Raw genomic sequence first — 26,643 nt, forward strand, 5'->3', positions numbered from 1 at the left:
TCGAAACCTAAAAATGTATTTTATTTCGAAGTTGTGCTTTGGATTTTCCCCAATCCAACATCTGTTGAGTGACAGTCTTAGGTTCACACAAAGCATCTCCAAGCATACATACAATATTCCAGTTATCAACACTATTTTAAAGAATATACCATTTTACACAAACGTGACATACAAGTCAGACGTCACAACATTGCAATTCCCTGGAAGATCTAACTTCTCTTCTGAACACGAAGTACGTATACACCAGCCCTTCCAGTGGTCTGTTCATCCTGTTGCTGGCGTCATCTCTCCTCATCTCTTTGGGGAGAAACCAGGGCGCCCTGAGGAGGTTGGCTGAGACCAGTGTTTCCAGTTTACAGGCTGCTGGCTGCAAACTCCTCTCTTTTCCAAACTGGGATGCTGGTAGCTCTACCCCACCTGTGTCCCAAAGACTGACCCATCAGAGTCCACACCAGGAAAAGGATCCAGGCCTCCAGGGGCAGAGTGGGGCTCTTTGAAGCATCATGCTGGTTTAGGAAGCTAATCTGAGGAAGACTGGTCTCCCGAGACCCTGGGTGGCCAGCTCTGCTTGGCTTTTCGGTGTAAAAATCACAGTGTGTAACCTCGATTCCAGTTGATCGCAATGAGCTCTGCTGAGAAGGACTCTCCTCCTGGGGTTCCTAGTCCTCAGGGCAGGACCATCTCATCGGTGTCAGGAGCACCAGAGAGGGGAAGACAACTCAGTGCCCAGAGAGGGGGTAGCAGATGAGCACTCACACACTGTCTAGTCCGTGATGCAGATCAGCAGATGGACCCTGACCGCAGGATGGTGAACGCACGTCAGGTACAGGGCTGAAAGAGACCTAAGGCAGGAGCAACAGAACAGGTCCAAGGTGTTGTCATTAAGGAAGTTTTGCATTTTCTCTCTTAAGAGAAGGACGTGCCAGGAAAAAAGGAAAAGGGCAGGTGTGGGCACCAATTTTGGCCAGTCAGATCAGAAGGAATGTCGAGTGAAGGGCGGGGTTTCACTTTCAGCAAGGAGACAGATCCTTGGCTATGAAAGCCCTCTGTTGCCTCAGGGCCTGCATAAGTTCTGGTGACACACAAGGACAGGCCACCACACAGAGCAAAGAAGCTGAGGATCCAGAGGACTGTGGGTTGCCTCTCACAGGCCGACACACTCACTGAAGGAGCACTCCATCTTTCCATCCTGGCCTGCGGGATGATTTTCCTGATGCCGCAGGCTACTTTTCTAACTGGCAACTTTCCATAGAGCTCCTCTTTTCCTTCACGCTGAAGGAGGAAAATCCCACCGCTTTCCATAGAGATGACTACCAGCTTCCAAATGTTAATCTGAAAAGGATCTTTTAGGCCAAAGTTAAGACAATTTAGATTTTCCTATCTGAATGGCAACCCACTATCTTTCCCAAGCTGTGAAAAACAAGGCAAAAAGCGCAGTTTTAAACACCAGAAAACAGAGAAGAGGAATGGGTTTCAGCTTTAACTCAAGTAGTCGTCTGAGACCCGTGAGCCTGGGGTGTGCCCATCCCTAGCTCTGGTCTCCCTGGGACAGCATGATGCTGGGAGAGTTGGGGGAGCTGGGACTGTGGGCACCAGATCTGGAGAGGGATTAAAGTAGACAAGATTTTTGCTTTTTGGAGGAGAACCATAAAGGCCAAAGGGAGTCCAAGAGTCAGCATCCGATTTTTGATTTTCTTAGATTCAGGCCTTGGAAAGACTTTAAAGCCCTCGGGGCCAGAGTTCTCTTAGTTGTCCTTGTCCGGATAAACAGAGATCAGTTTTAAAGGGCTCTGTCTCTCTTTAATCTAACTAGGGCTCCCCAAGCCCCATTGGTCCCTGAAGAGAGACCTCGTAGAATGACCCAACTAGGGGGTAAACTTAGAATAAATTTTCATTTGGGAATGATTTTAGGATTAGCAAAGCTGAATTTAATTTTTAATAGGATAATAAATCTTATGTCTTAAGTACCCAAAAAAGTGGGAGGAAGGACCCATTTCTTACCTTTTCCAAACCTGCCACAAATACAATAAAACTGTCTTAAGACTCTTTACCCTAAAAGGAACCAACTATAAAACTGTCTTATACAGGAAGATGTCTTAAATGGAAAATGGTCCATCAGAGACAAAGATAGGACCCCGAGAAATGTCTATACATTCAGAAAAACTTTAGAAGTTCCATAAGATTGGGTTGTAGTTCCAGAGAATGGAGGAGAGCAAAAGCAAACACCAATGACCAATTCACACCAATAGAAAGAAGACAGAAACTGCCAAGCCCAGACAGTTTACAGGATCCAGTCCCATCCTGCTAAATTTCGTATGATGGAGAGATTGCAAAGGCTAGGTTCTCTGGCCCAAACAGAATGAGATTTGTAACGGAAACAGAGACCCCTGGTGGCTCCTGTGTGAACTGCCACAATAACTTACAAAGAGACGGTCTATCTAGAACCAGGGGAGGCTACACATGCCAGAGACTAGAAAAATCCACGTGTGTGTGTGTGTGTGTGTGTGTAAAACGGAGCATGGACTGTATATGATCCTACGTGTGTGTGTGTGTGTGTGTGTGTGTAAAACGGAGCATGGACTGTATATGATCCTCTATAACCAGTACCCAAAACAAGACGCCACTGAGAGCCGCTGCTGGCGGCCAGCCGTCTGGTTAGGCGTCCCGTGTGTCTGCGGGGGCTGAGCCGCTAGCCCAGGGCCCCTGACTTGCGTTACCGGACTTCACAGTGACCAACGGCGGACAGATCCATCTCCGGCTAACCTAAGGACTGCATGTACTGTAGCTGGCTGGGTTACCGTGACTGGGGGCAGCAGGGGGCCGGGGGCAGGGCGATAATGAGGGCTTCATTCTCAAGGTTTTGGGTGATGGGAAGGCAAGAACAACTTAGAACCTAAGTTTCAACTGAAGTCCCCAAGCTAGTTAAATAGGAAGGTTTTTAATAACAGTCAGTCCCTCTAGTCCCCTGTCTAGGATAATTAAATTACGCCCCTCAGACAGTACAGGACTTGTCAGTGGACTGTGCGGAGGCCGAGGAGTTGACGCCGGGGCTGGTGGCGTTCGTTTTGGGGAAGACGGCGGGCTTGGGCCGCGTGGCCGGAGGCTTGACGGGCGCCGCCATCTTGACAGACTTGACGGGCCGGAAGGCGCAGGCGATGTCCCCCGCCGTGCTGGCGCTGCGCTGGAAGGCGGGCTCGGGGTCCTTGAGGAGCTGGGTGTGCAGGGGGCTGGAGGGCTCCGAAGTAGGGGCCACCACGGGGGAGGTCTTGAGGGGTTCCAAGGTGTCCAGAACCACGTCCGGGGTGTGCTTGACACTGCTCTGCCGCTCCAGCTCCCGCAGCTCATTCAGGGCAGAGTTCATGGTCGCCTCAATATCCTGCAGACGGGAAAGGAGGGCGTGAGGCTCATGGAGAGATAAGCCCCTCCCCCCACCCCCCGCCCCCCGCCCCCCGCCAAGGTCCTATTCCAACAACGTGGGCCGAATCGTGGAGAAACCACCTGCAAGGAGGTGTCCAGATGATTTTATCTGGCCCAAACCCTTTAATATGTGGTGTTCAGATGGGAGGGAAGGACTTTCATTCTCATGAGGTTTTCCCCCCTTTAGACAGAGTGGTTGAAATCCTTATGAAACACAGTCCTCAGGTTTTATACACATGCACTGATGTATCTCTGGATTTTTTATTGTTGTTGTTGTTTGTTTGCTAAGTCATGTCTGACTCTTTTGCAACCCCATGGACTAGTGCCCAGCAGGGTCCTCTGTCCCTGGAATTTCCCAGGCAAGAATATTGAAGTGGGCTGCCATTTCTTTCTCCAGGGGGTCTTCCTGACCCAAGGATCGAACCCACGTCTCTTTCTTGGCAGGCAGATTCTTTGCCATTGAGCCACCTGGATGAGATGACATGTAATCCAGCAGGGAGAGGAAAGGTGGATGAATTAGGAGTGGCCACGAATTTGGTCATGAGTACATGGGATTCACTATCCCTGGGGTGCATATTCTACTTGTGCTTGAAACTGTACATAATAAGGATTAAAAAAAAAAAACAGTGGTAGAGATGAAGTATGATCTTTGTTATCTTGGACTTTAAAGGCCAAAGGTTATGAGGGTTAGTCCCTCCTCCTCAAGGGCTGAGGGACGGTTCAAGAGCCCTGGCCCCGAGGATTCATCAGGACACCCCCACCCCTCCCTGCCCGACCTGACCCCATGAGAGTGTCCATCTTGATGAAGCCATTTCCTTCCACCCATCACCATGGGAGGGGACCAAGGAGTGACCAGGAGTGGGGAGCCAGAGCCCACACAGGCCAATCTCCATCAGGTCACTACTCCAGATAGTAGGAAATAGCAGCCCTAGCTCAGGGGCTCAGGGCAGAACCAAAGACCCTTTGTATGCAGCCAGCTGCCTCCCAGGAAGACCTCCCAGCTTCCTCCCCTCCTCTCCACACACTCTGTCTGGCACCCCCAAACAACCACACAACTCCTCCTTTGGGATTAAAGTCATATGCAAAAATTGCAAGTTTTAAGCAAAGACCTATAGGGTGATGCATGCTTTCTGTTGACAGTGGTTCAATTTCACTCATTCCTCCAATGCTCTCAAACCTTAAGGTTTTTGTTCAGAAAGAACTCTGTCTCCCTCCTTGGTCCTGTTCTGCAGCTAGAGTTATCTATGTAGCTATTCCAGATATGTAGCTATTCTGACATTCCTAACACCTGGCCAAAGAGGGAGCTGGGAGGATTCCTGGAGTGCAAGGCAGAGTGCAGCCAAGAGCTTAAGGGGGACACAGATACAGAAGGCTAGCCAAGCAAGACATCTCAGGCCCGTAGCTTAATACTGTGCTTGCCAGGCATACCCTCCCTAAGCAGAGCACCACAATTAAGCCAATAGAGACCATGCCCGGTCTCTATTGCCCCCTGGAAGTTGGGGTGAGGGGACTCTCAACTCGGTTGAGGCAAAAAAGGGAAGCAGTGAGCCCTTAGTTCCTACCTGGTCTAATGAAAGTTATAGAGTTGGGAGAGACGTCTGAGTGAACTGCTTGGAGTGGCCCCAAGAGACGGATTTTTAGAGGTGGGGCTGGATCTCTAATAATTTCATGGAAAACAGAGATTTGTCAGTGTGATGCATAAATGGATGGAAGACCCTGTAACCAGGGGGCTCATCTCCACTGTCTCTGGAAGCCTGGGCTGGAAACCTTTCTGGTACCCGAGTCCCCAGTGGCAGAGTAATCTGGGTCCTTCACAACCAGGAGCAGATTGTTGATTGGTCATTGGTCTATCACTAGGAACAAGAGATGAGCCTCAGGGATGATGAGGCTGGCACACTGATATGGAAAGGTGGCCAGAACCACCTCTGAGTCTCACCACTCGGGCAATTTCACTGAAATCTACCAGGGTCTCAAGACTTGAAACTTGGGCTGAATGGGCTCCATCAGAAATTCTCCATCTGTAACTACTAGCTTTAAAAGTTACAACAAGCTTGCAAATAGCTCATGTATGAGCAAGAAACATGCATTCTTTTATTCTGTCTGAGTTCTTTCTGGGGAGAGAGGGGTTGACGAATTTCTTGGAAAGTCCTATGATCAGGTCTAAGTGTCCAACAGAGCCTGAACTCAGGGTATAATGTACAAGGCACATTTCTGTCTCAAGTCTCATCATCATGAGCGTGGACGATGCTAAGCAGCCGTGGTGAGAGTAGACTCATGATACCCATTTGCCCAAGAGCCCCCAGTTACCTGTGCAATGACCTCAGGGTCCATGGGCCGGTGGTTATTGAAGCTTTTTGACCTTCCTGCTGTCACTGTCTTCCGGATCTGTGGACTGTCCAGCCTATTCTTCAGCGACGAGTGGCGGCTGATGGAGTTGAGGCTTCCATGCCCACTGATGGAACACTTATCCGGCCCTTCCTTGGGGAGGCTCTGGCTCAGGATGGGCTGGGAAGACGGGCGGCAGCTAGCCCCCACCCCCGGGGAGGCGGAATCAGTCAGGGAACTGCTCAGCCCGTGGCCATCGCTCCGAAATGTTTTCCGGATGCTCCCAGATTCTGGCCGCTTCCTTTGCCTTCAATGACAGACAGAGAGGCAGTGTCATCAGGGAGCCTTGGCTCCAAGGAAGCCAGGATGAGCGAGACAGAGGCAGGCGTGGGACCCAGAGACTCCGGGGAGGAGAGGATACAAAGCGCGCCTCTCTCGTTTCACCTTCCCTGGCTTTCTCTGGGTCCGTCCCCCTGCCACCCCTGGCCTGGGCAGAGGAGAGACGGATACTTACTTGGTGGTCATGGGCTTTGAGTTCTTGAGATGTAAGGTGCTGTCAGAAGAAACGTCTGATTAAGTGAAAGTTTCTAATGGGAGGCAGACTTATGAAAAGGCATCCTCCGTTAACTGCTTTGAGTGGAAACCAGGCCCCAGATAGGGGAAAAAAGTCTCATCATTACCAAGGAGACAGGGAACTGATGGCAAAGGGAGAGTTGACTTTCCCAAATTTCAGCATGTTTCTTAGTCCACTGACGAGACCGTAATTATTTTGGGCTTTGGCAAGAGGTTGCTGTTGCTTACTCTGTAGATATGGAACAGTATTTTTCAAGAGGCTGCAATGCTACAGAGCTTGGGCCACATTTGTGCATTTTCTAGGGTGGAAATACATCTATATGACCCTAAGTCATCCAGCACTGGGCTGAACCCAGGCTCTGAGTCAATTTGTTTCAGCCCACTAAGGCTCTCAGATGAAATGGTTTGGCAGAATCCTACTCATACAGGTGCTGCCTGCTGCTGCTGCTGCTGCTGCTGCTGCTAAGTCGCTTCAGTCGTGTCTGACTCTGTGCAGCCCCATAGACGGCAGCCCACTAGGCTCCTCTGTCCCTGGGATTCTCCAGGCAAGAGTACTGGAGTGGGTTGCCATTGCCTTCTCCAAGGTGCTGCCTTGGAGATTACTGCCGAATAATTTCATTATCTCTTGGAATCATATTTAAAGGATCTAAAGTAAGAGGCTATGTGACTTTTGGTTTGGGATGGCCACTGGGCAGCTCTGATCTTGAATCTACTAAGGGCCACGGAAGCTGAGGTGGGAGTTGGGGATGGAAGAGGGGAAGGATCAGCATGGTAGGCCCTGAAGATAAGGAGCTAGTCCTTGGGGCAGGACCAGGATTCTAGCCAGTCCTGGTCCTATTCACCGGGGAGGTCTTCCTCATCAGAAATCCCTGGGCCTGGCTGGGATCTGGCACATTGTAGCCACTCGTGAAGCTGCCTGTCTCAGTAGCTTTAACCTTGGGGGTCAGCCACTCTTGAGTGGATAAAGGATGTCCTCAGAGTCGTATAAGGTCCAGTTGAAATGACTTTTCTTCCTCTGCAAAGTCTTCTCTGGCACCCACCCCCACTGATAGGCAGACTCGATCCCTCTCAATTCTGTTCCTTCAGGGCATCTATGGAACCACTTTTTAGTTACCTGTCTGTATGGTGTTCACCTTGCCAGACGGAGAGCTCCGAGGGCAGAAAGATAGAAAAAGTTTGAAAGTCAAGTCGCTTAGTCGTGTCCGACTCTTTGCGACCCCATGAACTGTAGCCTACCACACTCCTCTGTCCATGGGATTTTCCAGGCAAGAGTACTGGAGTGGGTTGCCATTTCCTTCTCCAACCCAGGGATCGAACCTGGGTCTCCCGCATTGTAGGCAGACACTTTACCATCTGAGCGAGGGCAGGGAACATCTTCCTCCTCTCTGAATGACTTGGCACAGCAGCAGGTGCTCAATAAATGTGTGGAGTTGAAATGAAAGGCCACGCCCAAGTAACTCTTTGCTGATTTCCTCTTCCCACTTGAGGAGGGCTGACTCACAAGGCCAAAACTGCTGAGGAGGCAGACACATGGAGCGGCTGGTGTGGGCCAGGCCCCCGGGATGTAAAGAGAGGGAGACAGCGTTCCTGGTGTCAAGGGATCTGAGTCCAGCTTGAGTCCTGAGATTGCTTTGGGAATACAGAATAAGGGCACCTAACTCAGCCCTGAGGAATTCAGGGGTGTCAGAAAGGCTTCTCCAAAGAGCTCAATCATCAGACCGAGTCCTGAAGAGGGAGAAGAATCGACCAGGTGAGGAGACAGCAGATGGGAAGGCCCAGGGGTGAGAGAGAACCCAGGGCTCAGGAGAGAACCCAGGGCACTCAGGAGAGAAGGAGCTTGTGGGGAGAGCTGAGTGGGGCGGGAGGTATGGCTGAATCAGTCCGAAGGGCAAGATGCGCCGGGGAACCGCTGCTTACCCCTGACCAGCGGGTAGTCTGGGCAGACCGCGTCCTCCAAGAGCCCATCCTGATACCCCAACCAGGGAGTTCACAGGAGCTCTACCAGATGTTCATCTGTTGACTATTCTGGCTACTACCCTCTACAATTCCTTTGTACAAATGGCAACAAATATATGATGGCTTAAAAGTATGTACCCGAGTAATTAGCTAACTCTCCCTCCACCGACCTTGCCTTGGTTTCTGGGTTAATTATAGGCTTACAACCTTATGATTATAGGCTTATAATTAACACAGACTTGTAAATAAGGAAGAAAATGCGATCTGCCCACAGTTAACATTTTACTAGTTGGCCCTCCCAACGGGTATGAAGCTGGAGGGAAATGAATAAAATCCTCAGTCTTTTTTACCAGTCTAATTTAAATTAGAACTATACTGGCTAAGTGAGCTGAATCAGCTACTTTACTAAGAAGAGGGTGAAAGAGCCACGTGCCCCAAACACTCCCCCTGCTACCGTCTGGTTGGAATAAAGCCAAGAGATCTGGGCGACCTGGTGCAGTTTAAAAACAACAAGCATCTTTTATTCTCCTTCCAGTTTCAGTATCCAGAGGCTACGGTTAACAGGTTTTCAATGTGCAAATCATTTCATTCCTCCAAAGCCAGAGGGGAATAAAAGCTGTACATCATCTCCAATCCATATTCATCGGGAGCGCCCTGGGGCTTGTCATCCTGCTGGCACTGGGCCAGGTTTCAGGGTCTGGCGGAAAGAGGTCTGCAGGCTTTGGGACTTGGTGTCTGGCCCCTTGAGATGAGATTAGTTCTCCAATAACCTGAATGTCTCTAGGGGAGGCAGCAGCACACGGGCGTGGAATCCCTCTAGATGGCCAGATCGGTCGCGAGCAGAGTAAAAACCTCAGGATGTTGCTAACAGCCACAATGAGAGCCGGGGGCCAGTTACGAGCCTGCTGGACGGAAGTGGGCATCTGCACAAGGACTAGTAGGGCAGGATCATACACTGGCTAGAGCAGTGGGGGAATGGCAAATTGTTTCTCCTGGTGTGAAAGGGCATGAGGAAAGGGAGCTGGGGTTAGACAACGAATGAAGACCTCAGGACGGAGCTTTCCGTGGGCGGTGGGGAGTGGTCTCCTTTCCTCCAGGGGAGTGAACACAGGATGAGGGAGAAACAGACACAGGGTAAAATAAACCATTGGGGGCAACGCGAACCTGGCTGAAGACACATGAGGCTTTGGATTTTTGAACAGACAGGGCCAAGGAAGACGTCCAAGACTATTATTTGAGTCAAAACTGAAAACGAGAAGGCACCTCTGAGAAACAGCATAAAACTAAGCTGTGTGAAGTGACTGCAGCTTTGCCCAGAGTTTTCGCAGTCAGACGGCCAGGAAGGTCTGAGCGGACAGCCGCTTCGGGGACAGCGGGGTGCACCCGGCCCTCAGGGTGACGGCCGCGCGCTGGGCCTGTGGACGGGGTCTGTGGACGTCTCCTTGGCCCTGTCTGCCCTGCAGCAGCCGCGGGCACATGCAAGCGGTCAGGTGGGCAGCGGGGGCCCTACGCACAGCACAGGGATGGAGGGGGCGGTTAGGCCAGAGGGTGAGGCTGGGTGTCGCAAGTCATTCAGGGGAGCAGAAAATGAAAAGCAGAGCTTACTTGTTGATGTTTGCAAGATAAATATCGGCTACATGACCCCCACTGGGACAGCTGGCCCCCGCTCTGGCTGTCACCTTTTCTTCAGGTGGCTCAGAAATGACCTCAATCTCAGACTTGGGGCTGGACCTCTCCACGACACCGTCCTCGCTGGGGCAGGAGGGGCAGGCAGGCAGGGAGGAGGGGAAAACAACAACAACACAAAAAGCAGTGTTAAATCGGCAAGATGGCCCCCCCATCACACACGCGACCCCGCAACGGCTCTGAGGCAGCAGCGACGCCTGGCTGGGCTCGGGGAGCGGAGGCAAGGGGAGCTACGGGCCTCTGGAGGGTCACTTAAATACAAATAAATAATCCTGCCGAGTCCTGCGGGGTCCTCAGCTCCTCCGGAAAGCTTGGCTAGGGGACACCTGGATTCGTGGCATCTGCCTTCTACCCCTCGCTGCTCTCCTGGGGCCGCGGTGCCGGGACCACCTCCTGCAGGTTGCGGTTTATGTGCTCAGGTCCTGAGCAGCGCTGGAGAGGGACAGTCAGCTCTGCCGCGGCTCTGGAGGTGCCGGCGTTGAGGCAGGACCCCGCCACACTCTGTCGTAGCGCATCCAGCCCCGCTTAGAGTGTCCAAGCCGGTCCCACTTCTTGCCACTGCTCTCCCGGGCCCTCTGGCTACTGATGACAAAGAAAGCCCCATCTCCCCCACAATTCATCTTCTCTCGGTCCTGCGGTGAAGTCATAATGCTAAATTTGGGAGGGTCCTGTCCGCGCACAGATGGCCACCAGGTGTGCGATGTTATCAACAGGGAGAGGACTTCCCCGCAGAGCGAGCCGGGGAGAGGCTTGGGAGGGCGCAGACTCATTCAGGATATCAACCTTTAAAAAATAATATTAAGGGGAGGACTAAAAACATTGACAGCATCGCATCCAAGGGGAGTCGGGGGCAGAGGCGGGGCGCTGGGCAGTGGGCAGGTCTGGGGGGCCACGGGGAAAAGCCTTCCTGATGGGGAGATACGGCTTCAGAGGGTGGGACTCCACAGACAGCCCACTCAAGGAAGTCTGTCTGCGATCGGCCCACGGCTCCCCGGCGTTCCTCCCCGTCCTCTCCCCCGTCTTTCCCCACATCAACCTCATTAAATGAGCTGGGTTATTTCCACAAAGCTGCTTACGCTACATTTCTACTAGAAAATGGGCTCAACATTTTCATTTGCAAGTGGACAAGTGCCATCAGTGACCCAACAGGTTGGGGTGAACACGATTGTTTTAAAAAAAGGAAAGAGAAATCAAAACGTTTTCCCAACCTGATCGTTCCAGAAGGGAACTGTAAGTGGTCAAATAATTAGCCCTCATTATCACTCATCAGGTACATAAATGTGGATGAGCATGGGCTGGGGGAGGCGGAGATGTGACTGGCGGAGGAGTAGAGTGGAGAGATTGAAAACAATTCTCCACCGTGTCTGACTCTGGGCACTCTCGCAGACCGTGCGGGCGCCCCCTACGGGCTGGTCTCCCTCATCCTCCTGGGCTCCAGAAGTAAGGACTCGCTCCCACAAGGCGGCCAGGGGCCCCTAAGGGTGCAGGGCGCCCAACGTACGTGTCTTGGACCACGATGTACTGATGGGGGATGAGACCGTCGATGCCGTTGTGCCGGCCTTCCCACCAGTCGTCGGAAGCCCGCTGGTAAAGCAGCAAAGATGCCCCCTTCTTGAAGGACAGCTCTCGGGCCGTGCGCCCCACGTAGTCAAACTTGGCAATGGCCTCGATGGGCTCACACTCTGAGAGGGGTGGAGAGAAGCAAACAGGCTGCTGGGACTCAGACTCGGCAACTGGGTGGAAGAGCCCAGTTAGCTGAACTCACAGTGGTGGGAAGATAAGCTAGTGTGAGAATAAGTCACGGATGATACACAATAGCCAGCAATTCCTGAGCAGATGGTGCAAACCCCTGAAAGCACTCACATGCCCTTCCTTGCCCTTGCTCCTGCTGTTCCCTCCACCTGGAATCCCTCTTTCTCTCTCACCTGCCTGAAGAAACACACTGAATCACAACTCAAACATCACTTGCTTCCTCGAGTAACTTCCTTTGTGTTTCCAGAGAGCTTTATGCCAACCCCTATCATCGAACCTGCCATACTGTAGTTGTAAGCATTATTTCCTTTTCGGCTGCAAAATAACTCCATTAATTTAGAACACTTATTATTGCATTTTAAATAATCTATTTAGGTTATCCATTCCCCCTACTAGAACATGAACTTTTAGTCTCTATAAAGAGAAAATAACTTACCCAATCAGCTTTCCAAAGAGCAAAATATGGAAATATATTTTGTGCCCAGTACGTGGAAAAACGCACATAGAAGTGATCTGAAGAATTAACAGAGGTTTACGAAGGCAATTTACTTCTACTTTTGTATAAGCTTCGGCTTCCTCGTCCATAAAACGAGGAAAAGAATAGTGCCTTTTTCATGAAGTCGGCACGAGGAGTCAATAAATAACCATTTGTAAAGGTGCTCAGAACAGTGAGGGCCCAGAGTAAGCTGCCTGCATCAGTCACTATTATTACTGTATCATTTTCATGGTCTGCTCTGGGCTGCAGGTAGAGGTTGGACAGCAAAAAAGAGGGATCCTAGAAATCAGGAACTTAGGGTTAAAGTCAGATATTCTGAGTCATGGAAAGAAACACTGCTCTCAAACAAGACCACACCTAGACAGTCAGGGCTGCTGCGTCTGCTGGAGAATTCGGTACAGCAGGCCTGTCTAAATGTCCCAGGCTCAGTTCCGTACAGCCTTGGGTTTGTCTCTGGCCTCAGTTTTCTTAACTATTAAATAGCAGCTCTATTGATTTCACTAGGGAGTAAGAGATGAGACACATAAAGCCTCTAGCAGTGCTGGGGAACACTAGGCTCTAGTCAAATACAAATTTCCCTACTTCACTGGCGCTCCTCCCATCGTGTGGCAAATTATCATATCGATCCATTTGACCTTAGGAGCCAAATAAGCAATCCTAATTTTTTTTTTCTCCTTTAAAAACTGGCTTAGGATTACAGAATTCATGGCAAGGCAGGGAGCAGGGAACACTGAAGACTGTGCCATTTCGTTCTCATGCCCAGAAAATTCTGAGGCCCCCTGTCAGCTGCCGAGACTTCCAGAGCCCAGGCGATCCAGAAATGGAGGTGCAGAAGTGTTGGCAAGACAGGGAATGTGCTGGCCGGACAGACCCTAATAAATCATGGGCACCGCCAAGGCCCACGGACGACAGCTGTGCATTCCAGCTCTCGACGCACACCCGCCAGGCCGCGCAGCGCATGTCTGCGCTTTGGAAGGGGTCAATTTTTCCAGTCGGCAGGCGTGAGAGCATGTGGTTTCTGCATCCTGATTCCCAGCCCCCTCTGGCTTGCTTCTGCTGGGTTCTTGGCATCCAGCTTCCCTATCCCCGGGCTCACTGGTTTTCAAACGAGCGCTCCTTCACTTTGGTCTCCAGCTACCTGGCAGGAGTCTGGGCTGTGACAAGGGACTGACAGTATGCTGGCGAGACAGCCAGATGAGATAGGAGCTGGGAGGTGGGCGAGGGGCAGGGAGCTGGGGCGAGAAGGGTGGAAGGCTGAGGTCCAGCCCTGTACCTCTGCTCTAACACAGAGACTACTCAATCTGAGGGGGTGGGCTGTCCCTCCAAGAAAGGGAAGGCGTGAGCATGGGAACCAGGAGAGCTGGGGGCAGCTCCCAGGAGACTGCAGGGTGGGAGTACAGGATGTGTAACCGCTCCTTTCTGCTTCACGCCCCAGCGGCCCGGTGACCCCACTCGGGGCCTCGTACCGTCATCGCTGGTGTGGTGCTCTGTGGTCACATCCTGGGTTGAGTCTTCAGCCGAGGTAGTCTCTCCTTGAGGGCTGTCACTGCAACAGAAGCAAGAGGAACCAAAATTCTTATCTTCTCTTTCACACAGCTTCCTTGGGCATGGAATCTTACGCTCTGATCACACACTACAGGCAGATGCTTATAATGAAACACAAGGCTCTGGGAAGTCTCTAGGCTAGCTCCTGCTAGCTTACTACTGGAGACTACATGGAACTTACAAACATCTTGACACAAAGGGAACCTCATTTCAACTTAGAAATCTTTTCAAAAATACAGAATGACTCAGGTCCTCAAGGCTCATTTCTTTAGGTGAATTAGTTCCTGGAGGGAGCAAGGTGGAAGGGAAATACTGGGCTTTAGCATCGGATACAATTGCATCTGAAAACCAGCTCTGACACTCAGTAGCTGTGTGACGCTGGGCAATTACTTAATTTCTTAGAGCCTCAGCTACTTGATCTATAAATTGGGGATAATGGTCTATATACTTCTATGTTTCTCACAGAGGTGTGCAAGGATTTAGTGAAATAAGAAGGGGTAATTAACAGGCAGTGCTTTCTTTCCTTCTTTCTTCTTTTGCTTGATGTCTCTGGCTGCTCTGTGGTTTGGTACTGGTGAGAAAGCAGGAGGTGAGTCATAGGAGTGAGTGGGAAACAAAAGCAGGGGGAGAAAGCTGGCTGTGGGCTGGACTCTGCAAAGGGCACGGCATGTGAGCTGGGTCAAGCTCTTGACAAAATTAGTGGAGCCTAAGGTCATGCGGGGCGGAGAATCGAGAATGAACAGGGAAGTTATTAGGAAAGTTCTTTCTATCCCTGATCTGGACTGCAGAGCAGGTGGGGGAGCGGCACAAGGACGCTCTTGCTTCCCGAGAAGCAGAGAAAAGCCTGTTCATTTCCAAGGCTTCTTCCTCTGGCAGCAAAAAGTGAGTCTTCCCAGGCAGTTCCATGGAGACACCACCATCCTTCAACCCCACATCCTGGCTTCAGTGTTCACCTTTGAGCCTCCGTGAGCCTGTGTGTGGGCTAAGTTACAGCCCTCCCTCCTCATGAGATGGGACCCTACCCTGCGTGAAGTGAGCCGGTTTATGGAGGCTCTCCAGACCCCAGAGAGCACTGTGGGAGGACCGAGAACTCTCTGGGCTTCCGAACAGCAGCCGGGACATCCCTGGCTCTCCAGAAGAGACAGCACTGTGGGAAAACTTTCTCCTTATCAGAAAATGTGGGTACACTTTCTCACTGTTTGCTAGGCCTAAAGACCCTCTGAAGGAGTTGGGTGACATTTTGGAAACCCTCAGGATTCTTGGGGTGCTCAGGGCCAACAAAGGCTCACCTTCCCCCAGGCCTCTAAGTTCACTTGTGCGGCCACCCACTAAGGCACCAGCTCAATCTTGAGGGAGCCCTGGATGGTGTGTGGGCAACAGACTGCCTCACCCACTCTCAGAGTTTCTGATTCACTTGTCTGGGCGCAGCTGGAGCCCTTGTGTTTCTGACCAGCCCACAAGAGGCAGGTGCTGTTGGTCTGTGGACCCCACTTGGAAAACCACTGCCCTGAGGTAAAGGCAAGCTGAGGCTTTATACGGTCCCTTCTAGCCCTAAATGCTATGCTTCTCCTGCCCCACGCACACCCCAGCCTTGCCAGCAGCTGCAGTCTCAACAGCAGCCCAGCATGCCACACTGCAGGCAGTTCCGGAAAGCCAGGCCCCCGTTTCAGGGGGCCCCCCTGAAAGCCTGGCCCCCCCTTCCCTGGCTGCTCTGTCTCCCAGCCCAGCTCCAGGGTCTTGGTCCATCTCAGCTCACTTTATGGGCACGTCTCGCTCTTCAGATGCAGAGGCTGGAGCCTTCTGAGTGGCCGGGAAGCCAGCGGTCAGACAGCGGCTCCTTCCCAGCATCATCCACTCTTGAACCTGGGATGCGTCTGGCCTGCCACCCAGTCTGTGGGCATAACAGCCCCTGACGAATGCTGCGGTTTCCCCAGCGGCTGCCCACAAATGCCGGCCGCACAGCCGAGAGGGCCTGGGAGAAGTCCTTGGGCAGACCCGGGAGGCAGGCGCCCTCCCATCTATGCCCGCTGTGCCACCCCTGCCGGGCTGGGCGGGGACTGGGGAGTGACGGAGGGCGGAAGGCTCTGTGCCCTGGAAGCGGTCCAGAGCCTGCTGCTGTGTGATACGCGAGCAGGGAGGTGAGGCAGGAACTTGGAGCACCACTCCACAGCGTTTCAACACTCAGGTGAGGAAGACCAACTCTCCAAGTCACATACACAAAGACAGCTGCCCAGAGCCCACCAGCCAGAAGGCTGAGACCTGAACCGCCTCCCTGGTCCCCGCCAAGCCATCTGCAAGTGACCAGAAGCTCCCTCTCCGAGCTGGCGAGCCCAGGTTTCTCCAGTTCAGCCCCAGAGGCCAGGATCTGCAGGACAGTCAAGACCCGAGCCCGCGACAGTGGCATTTTTATGTTCGCAGACGTACGGCTAGCACTCTCCTCACTCCTTGGGCTGGAGGCTCCTTCTGTGAGCGTCAGGCAGAAGCATGGACTGACTGGCCTCTAATGAAGTAAGCCGCCTCCTCTGTCCCCCCCGACCTCAGTCCACAGCAATGGGGCTGGTTGAATTGGTTCCAGATGTTGAATTCAGATGGAATCCGACTGGGGCTGGCCTATGCTTTCAGCCCAGACTGAAACACTGTTTAGGGGAAGAAGCGAGGGGGAGGAGGAGGAGGTGGTGAGGGATACTGGGTAATTGTCTTCGTGGAGGAGGTGGTGAGGGATACTGGGTAATTGTCTTCGTGTTTAGTCTGAAAATGACCCTGTAAGTGGCACACGGGGGGCACTGGGGGGCAGTGGGTGGCACTCTGTATTGAGTCAAGCAGTCAGGGCTAGGACCCTCCCCCTGCTGGGGTGGCCTCTAGATTGCAGTGACTTAATCTATAAGATGGAAATGGTGATTTGTTATTTGTCTAATGGAAGGGTCTAGTAAAGATACACCCGAAAGATTCCTTTTATATCTCGGTTTCCAGGCAAACTCACAACAAATCTGCTTTAAGGGGAAAGCGGGCCTAACCTGCCGCAAAGGGACCTTACCCCTTTTCTCGTCACAAATGTCTGACATCATTAGCAAACTACCACTGTATGAACTCACAGTCAGCAAAGTACGTCTCCTATCTGAACTCTCCCCAATCAGAGAGGAATTCCCTGGACGCAGGACTGTTCCTCCCACAACCGCCAGCCTAGAGCAGGACCTTGAGACTGCTGCTTGATGAGCGGCAGTTCTGTGTACAACCGGATCAAATTTCCTTTCCTGGAGATTGTTAATGCTCCTGCTATTGTTATTGCATCTTTCAGAATGGTCCCTCGCCACGCAGAACACATGAAGAAGGGAGGCAGTCTAAAGTGGTACTTGCTCTGCGGTTTGGGTCAAGTGGGCTTGGCCGACAGCACCCCGGGGCCCGGCGGCCTGCCACGCCGCAGAGGGGGAGGTGGGGAGGAGCAGGGTGTGTCTGTCGGCCTCACTGGGCCATCTGGTCCCCAGGCCAGTGGGTGCGGGTGACACCGCCCCTCTTCCAGCCCCGAGCCCCCTACCAGTAGTCCTCCGTGCTCCCTCCTCTGCTGTAGACGGGGCCCTCCAGCTCCCGGGGGTTGGGGAAGACGTTCTCGTGCTGGATGATGATGGTTTTGATCAGCTCGTTCACGTGGGCTTGGCAGGACACCTGGTCGTGGCCCTCAGGCACCGACATCAGCGAGGGCCCGAAGCAGATGGCGAGGTTGTAGGGGTCCATCATGTTCTCCTCGCTGAACTGAGATAAACTGCAGGAGAAGAAGGGTGAAAGCTGAAGCGCACTCGCATGAATGCCCAGGAAACGCAACCCCAGGAGGCGCTGCCGGGAGCAAGAACAGACGTGCCACACACAGCCACCTGCTTTTCTGGGTATCGAGCCCTTCTAGAAAGTTAGTGGGGTGGGAAGGGAATGGCTACCAGGACAGGCACTCAGGAGACAAGGAAAGCCCCTCTCTGCAGGTCTCACCCTTCCTGTTTCTCTAGCTCCTGGTTCAAATCCTACTTGTCCCCCAGTTCCTACTCCCACCCAGGACTTTACCCAGCAAGTCCACCCTGCCTCGAGGACACACTGCTCTGCAGAGTTGAATGCGCTCCCACAGACCAGCTCACTAAGCTGGCCAGAGCAGATGCAGCCCTTGGGCTGCCCTGGTAAAGACATGGTCAGGCGCTGTGCATCATGCGCCTTCTTAAATAGCAAAACAATCAAATTATTAGGGATATTCCATTCTAAGCTCTAGATTTATTTTAATAAATAGCCAACCAATTAGCCCCTGTATTCCATCAAGCCCATGAATTTCTTTCTGGAACAGCTAACGCAATTGTTTTTCATTTTCAGAATATCTTCCTCTACTGTACATTCAGGATTTATTCAGGAAAAGGTCCGCATGCGGCTTAGCTTCTGTGCAGGTTTCCCCTGGATGCATTATCATTATCAGGTACCGTCTTCTAGGAACTCCCTCTTTTCAACCAGCAGCTGCTCCAGCCACACCTCCAACCCTGGCCGGGGACCCAAGCCCTTCAGTGATGAGTCCCCACTGGTCTCTGTGTGTCCAGACATTGAAGGCTGGGCTACTTTGGATGTACCCCCAATCCCAACAGTCTGCAAACACGTGAGTTCTGCTCAGGGGCTCTGCCTTCCTCATGGGCATCAGCACCAGCTTCTGGTTGATCTTGAGATGATACCAAAGTCGTGGTGTTGAACCAGAGGCCTGGCACTCAGCTGTCTTCATCTGAGTAGCTGTTCTTCAGAATTGGGCAGTTTATTTCTGATGTATTCAGCATTCAGACTCAAACTACCAAGCTGGTCTCTCTCTAACTCGATGCTTCTCTCCTTCACTGAAGATTCAGACATGGCTCCACTCCCTCAGAGTATCACTGCAGGACCTGGAGGTGGGAGAATGCAGCGGGGACAGCGACCAACAACGGCTGTGGCAGAGGACCACCGCTCTCGAGGACCCGGTCAAAGACAGGGAGGCCTGGGATCTCGGCGGCTGGACTGTGTCACAGAAAGTTTAAAAATTTAATTTTGTAACCCTTCCCTGGCTCCTAAGTTAAAAGAGAGCAGAGATTCAGAAAATGCTGGCAGAAGGTTCCAAGTCCACTTCTTGGACAAATAAAAACTTGAGAGAGACAGGAGACATAATTAGCATGGGAACCTCCGCAGGGACAACAGAGGCTTGAGGTGCCATGAGACTAGAACGGTGGCTCATCCCAGGCTGACTGGCTCCTGCCTCACGGAGGGACAAGGAGGAGGAAGGCCCTGCTTCTTTAGTGTGATCTGACAACGTTTTGAAAGAAAAAACAGTAGTTTCTGGGAAGCCTGGTGGCTAAAGTGAAATAAACGCTAGGCCTGAGCTTCCTAGTTTAAGCTCTGTGAGTGATGAGAAGTCTTTTCCTGTCTTCTAAGAAAATGGTGGTTCAGCTCCTAGGTGGCTATGATGACCAGGGCTGGAGTTCAGTTCAGTCGCTCAGTCGTGTCCAACTCTTTGTGACCCCATGGACTGCAGCACGCCAGGCTTCCCTGTCCATCACCAACTCCTGGAGCTTACTCAAACTCATGTCTATCAAGTTGGTGATGCCATCCAATCATCTCATCCTCTGTCATCCCCTTCTCCTGCCTTCAATCTTCCCCAGCATCAGGATCTTTTCCAATGAGTCAGTTCCTCACATCAGGTGGCCAAAGTAATGGAGTTTCAGGCTCAACATCAGCCCTTCCAGTGAATATTCAGGACTGATTTCTTTTAGGATTGGTTGGTTGGATCTCCTTGTGGTCCAAGGGACTCTAAGGGTTGCAGAGGACATGTCTTTGTGGACTGGGGTCTACTTCTTATGGATCCAGGTCCATTTCTTACTCCCATTAAAATACAGACCAAGATCCTTCTTTCTTTTCCAATCTACAATTGGAACACCTAAGTTTTGGGGGTAAAGTCATAGTTCTTAACTACTTGAGGAACAGCGGCTTCTTGAATTTGACAAAAACTAAGGATTCTTACCCAGAGAAATTCACACACAAGCACATAACAAATGCACACAATTTTGGATATAAAACAACAGTGCTAGTAATCCTTGAAGACTATGAAGGTTGTACCTAGTATAAGACTTAAAACACTGGATTTTTATTTTTAAAAGAAATATCTAAAATGGATAATGATGGTAACAGCTCCTTCTTTCTTAAATTTTTTTTTTTTTTGGTATCAGGAAGATCCCCTGGAGAAGGAAACGGCAACCCACTCCAGTATTCTTGCCTGGAGAATCCCATGGACAGAGGAGCCTAGCGGGCTAAAGTCCATGGGGTCACAAGAGTTGGACGTGACTTAGCAACTAAACCACCACCATCGACTTCTATACATGCCATCTCCTCTAAGAGCTGTACTTATTTTCTTTAGTTTCTATCTATAATAGGAGTGAACTCTCCTAATTGATTTAAGCTCATCTTCTTTTGAGCACCTTCAAAAGGTCCACTGTAGTGATTAGGAACAGAAGCTTTTGGGGGGCAATGAGAAAATCAGGATTGGTGTGGGAAGCTTGTTTTTTTATCATGCACTTCTCTGGACTTTTTACTTTTAAATGATGCAAATTTGTCTCTCTGATTATATTTATAAAGAAACACAAAACATCCCAGAACTTTAGAATCAAGCACATCTGGTTTTGAGTACTAGCTCCGTTGCTTACCATAGTTTTTTCCTAGTTCCCTAATCTTTTCATCATAAACTGGGGCAATTACGTGTTTCCATGATGGGCTGTTGTGAAGATTAAATGAAGTAATATGTGTAAAGCACTTAGCACTGTGCCTGGCACACAGGAGGTGTTTAAGAAATATTTTCTGTAATTTTCAAGTCCAGTTTGCTTGTTGACATAGGATCTGCAATTCCAGTCAGGTAAGGGAGAGCAAGGCTGCTAAAGTTTGGCAGTAATTGGTTTACAGGAGTCCACTCTCTTCTCCTCCTGACAGGCATTATTTAACAAGCTAAGGGCTCTGCATCCTCAAACCGAAACCTTAAATCCTCAGGGAGAGCAAGAAGCTTTGAATAGACTGTTTTAAACATATGATATTTCACTTAAAAACCTTCAACTTCACAGGCCCTGGGGGTTTGATTTGGCAACAACCAACAGACTCTGGGTAAGATATTATGCATCGGGATGGATTTCAGGTTTTGAAAGGGATGAAGAGAAACTGTATTCACCACAGCCCCAGGCAAAATGTGGGGCTAAGAATCCATAAACCCGTGATTTAACAGACTTCCCCAACAGGCTCCTTAAGCAATGAGAAGGGGAAGGCAACATGGCTGACTCTTTCCGATGGCCCTTCAAAGGCAATCCCTCGCTGCCCCCTACTGTAAGGCCACCTGTCCCAGTTTCCATGCTCCCTTGTCTGGTGACTGGCCTGCTTTCTCCCTATGCAGTGAATCCCATCCTCTTTCCCCTCCTTAAGAATATCACTCCAGCAATTCCCTTGCTCTCTCCTCCACCATCATTTCTTCCCTATGGGGCCATCCCCACTAGCATACAAACATGCATCTTAAAACAAAACTCTCTCTTAACCCCTTATGCACACCGAATTACTTCTCTTTCCTCTATCATACAGTTATTTGAGAGTTGTCTGTTTCTCTTGCCCCTGCTGTTATGGACTGAGTCCCCTCTTGCCCATCCATCTGTTGAAGCCCTAAGCCCCAGTATGACTGCATTTAGGGATGGGGCCTTGAAGCAGACACTACGGGTTAAATGAAGCCATAAGGGTGGGCCCAAACCCTACAGGACTGGTGTCCTCATGAGAAGAGGAAAAGAGACCTGAGTTCTCTCTCCCAGTGGGCTCAGAAGAAAGGCCATGTGAGGACACCGTGCCATGGCCGTGCACACGCCAAGGAGTGTGGCCTCCCCAGAAGCCAGCCTTGCTGGCGCCTTGACCTTGGACTGCCGGGCTCCAGACTGTGAGGAAACCAACTTCCGTTGTTTGAGCCTCTCAGTCTGTGGTACGCTGTCGTGGCGGTCCCAGCAGACTCACTCACCTACTCTCCCCCTCCCCCTTTATTGTGGTCAAAGACACACAACACAAGTGTTACTACTTTAACCTACTCAAAATTATGTAGCATTTAGCTGAATCCCACCCCACTGCAGGATCCACCGCGTTTCATCCACGGTTAGCGTCCCTTCTCGCTTGAACTGACGCCATCAGAATTCTCCCCTCTCCAAGACAACACACGTCAAGGTCACCAGCAGCACCCACGCTGCTCAGTCAGTTCTCGGGCCTTTCCTCAGCTGGACTGTCGTCGCTTTATCTTACCCTTCTTGAGACATGTTATGCGTCTTCTGGGACCCCGTTCTCTCTTGGTCCTCCTCCTACAGCGCTGCCCACTGTCGCCTGCTCAGTGAGGTGGCCCTGACCACTGCATACTACAGAGCACACCCTCACACTTTCCAGTTCACTAACTTGCTTAGATTTTCTCCACAGCCCGTATCCCCTGACATATGACATGTGTTATTAGTTTTTCCTGTCTTCCTCCAGTTCTATGTGCTACATAGGCTCCATGAGGGCAGAAACTTTGATGGTTTGATGCAATCTTAGATAGCCAGCAACTGAAACAGGGCTTGGTACACAGTAAATGATTAATAAATACATATTAAATAAATGAGGAAACACATGAGTATCTGTGAGCCTCCAAGACAGTCCAGTCACAATTCTACTTGTCTGTTTGCATACAGAGGTTAAAACACTTCCTGTGAAAGTCAGGAGAGCAGCACAGACAGAATCTTCCCAAACCAGGAGGCCCTAGAGATGCTGAAGTTTAGAGGAAGACTCAGCTTTTCTGGAGACCAGCTGAGGTGCCTTAACAATGAGAGAAGCACAGTCAATTCCTTTTTCCAGATTATGGAGCAATATTTGAGGATGTAGAACAATGCTTCTCAGACTTTCACGTGCCTATGACTCACCAGGGTATTCTGTCAAAATACAGATTCTGATTCAGAGGCCATGGGGCTGAAGTGGAGGAGGGGCTGAGATTCTGCATTTCTCACAACCTCCCCCTCATAGCTCGGCTGGTAAAGAATGCACCCGTGATGCAGGAGACCCCAGTTCAATTCCTGGGTCGGGAAGATCCCCTGGAGAAGGGATAGGCTACCCACGCCAGTATTCTTGGGCTTCCCTAGTGGCTCAGCTGGTAAAGCATCAGTCTGCAATGTGGGGAGATGTGGGGTTTGATCCCTGGGTTGGGAAGATCCTCTGGAGAAGGCCTGGAGAATTCCATGGACTGTATAGTCCTTGGGGTCACAAAGAGTCAGACATGACTGAGTGACTTAAAAAAAATAAAATCTCCCGAGTGATGCTGCTGCTGCTGGTCTGTGGACCTCACTTGATTAGCAAGAGACTAAAAGAAAGAAGAAATCTGAAGAAATCAGGTTTCAAAAGGAAAGCAGCAGAGTCAGCAGCTGAGAGGGGGAGTTACCTGCATTTTGTTTTAGGGTAAAAGCCCACCGGGTGGTACAGCTGCTGAGGCTGGAACCTCTAGAATGAACCCCACGGTCCCTGCTGCTGGCACTCACAGCCTTGTGTGGTTCTCTCCCTGTGTGTGTGGGCTGGATTTAGTGACTCACTTCTAGTGAATGGAGCTGGCAGAAGGGATGCGCTGTCATTTCTGAGATTAGGTTACAAAGACTGGCTGCTGTCTTGGATGATTTCTCCCTTGCTTGGAGCGAAGCCAGCTGCCAGGTCATGCACAGCTCTGGAGGTGAGGCCATGTGACGAAGAACTGATGGAGGCCTCCGGCCAACAGCCAGCTGGAAAAGGAGGCCCTCAGTCCAACAACCTGCAAGGAACCGAGTCCTGCCAACACCGTGCAAGAGAACTTGGAAGTGGGTCCTTTCCCAGTCGAGCCTTCAGAAGAAACTGCAGCCCTGCCCCCTATACACTCACTGCAACCTCATGAAGCCTGCAGCCGGAGGCCCCAGCTAAGCTGCACCGAGACTCCCGACCCACAGAACCTGGGACCAAACAATAAAGGCCTCTTGTTTGAAGCTGTTAAATTTTAGGGCAATTTGTTACACAGATTGAGAGTCAACGCAGATGCTAAGAAAGTACAATGTTAGTCATTAGCAAGGCCTACTGGACAGGCGTGTACTCAAGGTTCATGCAGTGGACTGGACACTAGCAACACAGAAATATGTGGAACCTGGTCAAGTCCACAGAGCATTGGTGTACTGTGCAAGGAGTTTCATACCTATCTGTCTGTCTATCTACCTATCTGTCTCAGTTCTGAGAGTTCCTTCGGCTGGAGGATTGTACAACCCCAAAAAAGACCATAGCCAGAAATAGAGTACACACATCCTCAGGACACATAACAGCAAAGGAGAGAGGTCCTAAAGTCAGGGCCCAGGCAGAGTCTCCATGGGGAACTACCTGCCAACTTTGGCCATTGTCACCTGTGACCTTCTCATGCAGGCAGAAATTGTCTTTTCTATCAACTGTGTCCATTTATCAGTTTCGGAAATATTGTGGTATTATTGTTGCATCTTTTCAATGAAATACTTTGATGAGAATTTTTTTTAACCATAAAGAGAAGTTAAACACAACAAAAGTCATCAATTGAACTGGTACAATTTTCCACGTTTCCTTCAGCAGTGGCCATCTTCTGCTCTTACGATGCTTACTCCACTGTCTCCCACGCCCCTCCCCTTAGCAGGAAGAAAATGTGGGGAAGAGAGTGGGTGCATTGTGCTTACACACAGAGTCACCCCAAACCCTGCCCTCACCCCCGCCATCCTGCTTCTTGCTCTGGGGAGCAGACTGGGCTCTCTGAGGGGAGGTATCAGTCCACAAGGGGAGACGAGGGTGGCCTAGTGGCCCCGAGGAGACTGACGGGCTCGAGAGTCATTACCAGGGTTTCTGTCTGCCTGAAATAGGCAGCCTGTGAAACCCTGCGTGAGTCATGAGGGGTTCTCAACTAAAGGCAGTGGTGGCGCCGAGTCAGGGCTCAGCCAGTGAATGGTGCAGACACAGGCTTCGGGCCGCAACAGGGTGGAGGCTGGGCGGCGGCCCCTGACCCCGGTGCCTCTGCGGGCAGGCTGAGGCTCCTGAGATGGCCTGTGAACGTGTACTCCACTGAAGCAGAGACTAACCCACTAGGAAGATTCTTCATTTTCACAAAGAAATAACAGCTAAAACACCCTTAGTCTAAGTTTTATACCCCCCACACCTTTAAAAAAAAAAATAGATTTAAAGACCTATAGAAATGTTTCCCCACTATATGAAAAGGCATAAAGCCAGAGAGATGATAATTTCAACTGAATTCAGCCTCCGCACTGGAGGGCATCGGGGAGAAATGGGACTGGTGACCTGGGGTCCCTGGACTACATCCGGGCAGCAGCCCTTACTCCACGGGACACTGCAGCCACATGGCTGTCAGATCCAGTACTGCCAGACCTAATGATTTTCTCAAGAGAAGCCAGAAACCCAGATTTTTTTAAAGTGTAAAATCTCCCAATATTTGAATGCTCCAATGCTTTCAAGACACAGTGGATTTAAAAAGAACACACCTATGGGCCTTATCTGGCCCTCAAGTTGCTCACTTATACACTCCGGCCTAGCTGCTGGAGGTATTGCGGTGAAAGCAACGGGTAAAGACAGAGGTTCCTGGAGGAGGCAGCTGCCTACTTAGACTCTCTACATAGAGGGCCAGTAGGTGCCTCAAGTTAACACATCCACACAAGCATATCCACGTATTGTCTTCCCCAACTCCACTGCTGCTCATGACAAAAATCCAGAATTTCTCTTTCCTCTTTCTACACCCTACCCATCAGCAGGTCCTGTACAGGGGGTGCTCCAAATAGATCCCAAACCTGACCCTTCCCCCACCCTCCACCCCTCCCTCACTGGTCTGAGTAACTTCACTTCACTGCACAGTAACTTCTCCACAAAGCAGCTTTTAAAAATAAATTAGAAAATCAGATCACAACACTCTTCTGCTTAAAACTTTCCAACGGCTTCTTCAAATTCAAACCCACTGTTGCCATGACTTTCGTGAGCCTGATGACCTTGACCCTTGCTCCTTCCTTCCCTTCACTGAGGCTGCTGCTCATACACCGTCTCCCCAGAGAGGACTTTGCTGATGACCCCTCTGTGCTGGTTCTCCTCCGTCACCCCTGCCCTGACCCTCCACTTGCATTTCTTTATTCTTCTTCTAAGCACTTATCACTACCTCACGTGTCTGTTATTGTCTGTGTCCTCTGCTAGAACATGAGCCAAATGATATCTAGGCTTTTGTCTCTATTTCACAATGTATTTTTACATCTTAAAACCACGCCCAGCACGTGTTCAATAAGTATTTGTTGGTCTGGAGGGATCAACATAGGTCCCCACATGAACGTTCACTGGCCAAAGCCAAGGCCGATCAGCTGCTCCCAGGGAAGTCTACTCACTGATTGAGGAAGGCAAAGAGGTATCTCATGATAATCAGAGTGGTTTTGGGGAGGACCAGGAGGACCTTCCGGATGTGCAGAGCTCGCTCCTGCAGGTTGTCCATTGCTGAAAGAAGAAAGCCACGTGTTACCCTCCACTGGGATCCCAGGGACTAGTGGTCAGAAGGCCCTGACTCGCTGTAGGTACAACAGAGAGTGGCTGGTTCCAGCCCACATAGAACTGGGCCAGTGCGAGGGGCTCCCTGCAGCAGGGCTTTGGCGGTGGGCTCTAGACCCTTCACTGGGGCAGGACTGAAGATGTATGCTCCCTGGGCACAGAAGGGTTGGGCAAGTTCCCCACATCCGCCACCCCCTTATTACAACACCAAAACAAAGAGCTGCCCAGAAACGGCTGTGACTGTCCCCCAGCCTTGGAGGGGCTGCGTGGGGGTGGGGGGGCGCTCTGTCCAGGTCCCGTCCTGCCCCCTCCATGTGTGC

General features: G+C 51.0%; 1 protein-coding gene across 19 annotated transcripts in view; it reads right to left on the reverse strand.

The window, feature by feature from the left end:
* The window catches only part of SRGAP2 (SLIT-ROBO Rho GTPase activating protein 2), a 254,582-nt gene continuing 227,939 nt past the window's right edge, over positions 1–26,643 (reverse strand). For 5 of the 19 annotated variants that reach the window (XM_086342845.1, XM_086342844.1, XM_086342843.1 and 2 more), the window contains 7 exons: positions 26,167–26,272; positions 17,283–17,507; positions 13,672–13,751; positions 11,459–11,639; positions 9,877–10,023; positions 5,725–6,049; positions 1–3,376 (listed from right to left, as the gene is read on the reverse strand). In XM_086342845.1, the coding sequence (XP_086198971.1) occupies positions 2,993–3,376; positions 5,725–6,049; positions 9,877–10,023; positions 11,459–11,639; positions 13,672–13,751; positions 17,283–17,507; positions 26,167–26,272 (1,448 nt within the window). In that variant the 3' untranslated portion in view covers positions 1–2,992. Of the gene's footprint in view, positions 3,377–4,979; positions 5,075–5,724; positions 6,050–6,256; positions 6,296–8,765; positions 9,363–9,876; positions 10,741–11,458; positions 11,640–13,671; positions 13,752–17,282; positions 17,508–26,166; positions 26,273–26,643 lie in introns of those variants that run through there. The other 14 variants (XM_086342854.1, XM_086342853.1, XM_086342850.1 and 11 more) reach the window with 7 other exon arrangements.

The sequence above is a fragment of the Bos grunniens genome, chromosome 16, assembly GCF_055505025.1.
Source record: "Bos grunniens cultivar Pamir isolate PY7600 chromosome 16, Bosgru_T2T1.0, whole genome shotgun sequence".
Classification (NCBI taxonomy): domain Eukaryota; kingdom Metazoa; phylum Chordata; class Mammalia; order Artiodactyla; family Bovidae; genus Bos; species Bos grunniens.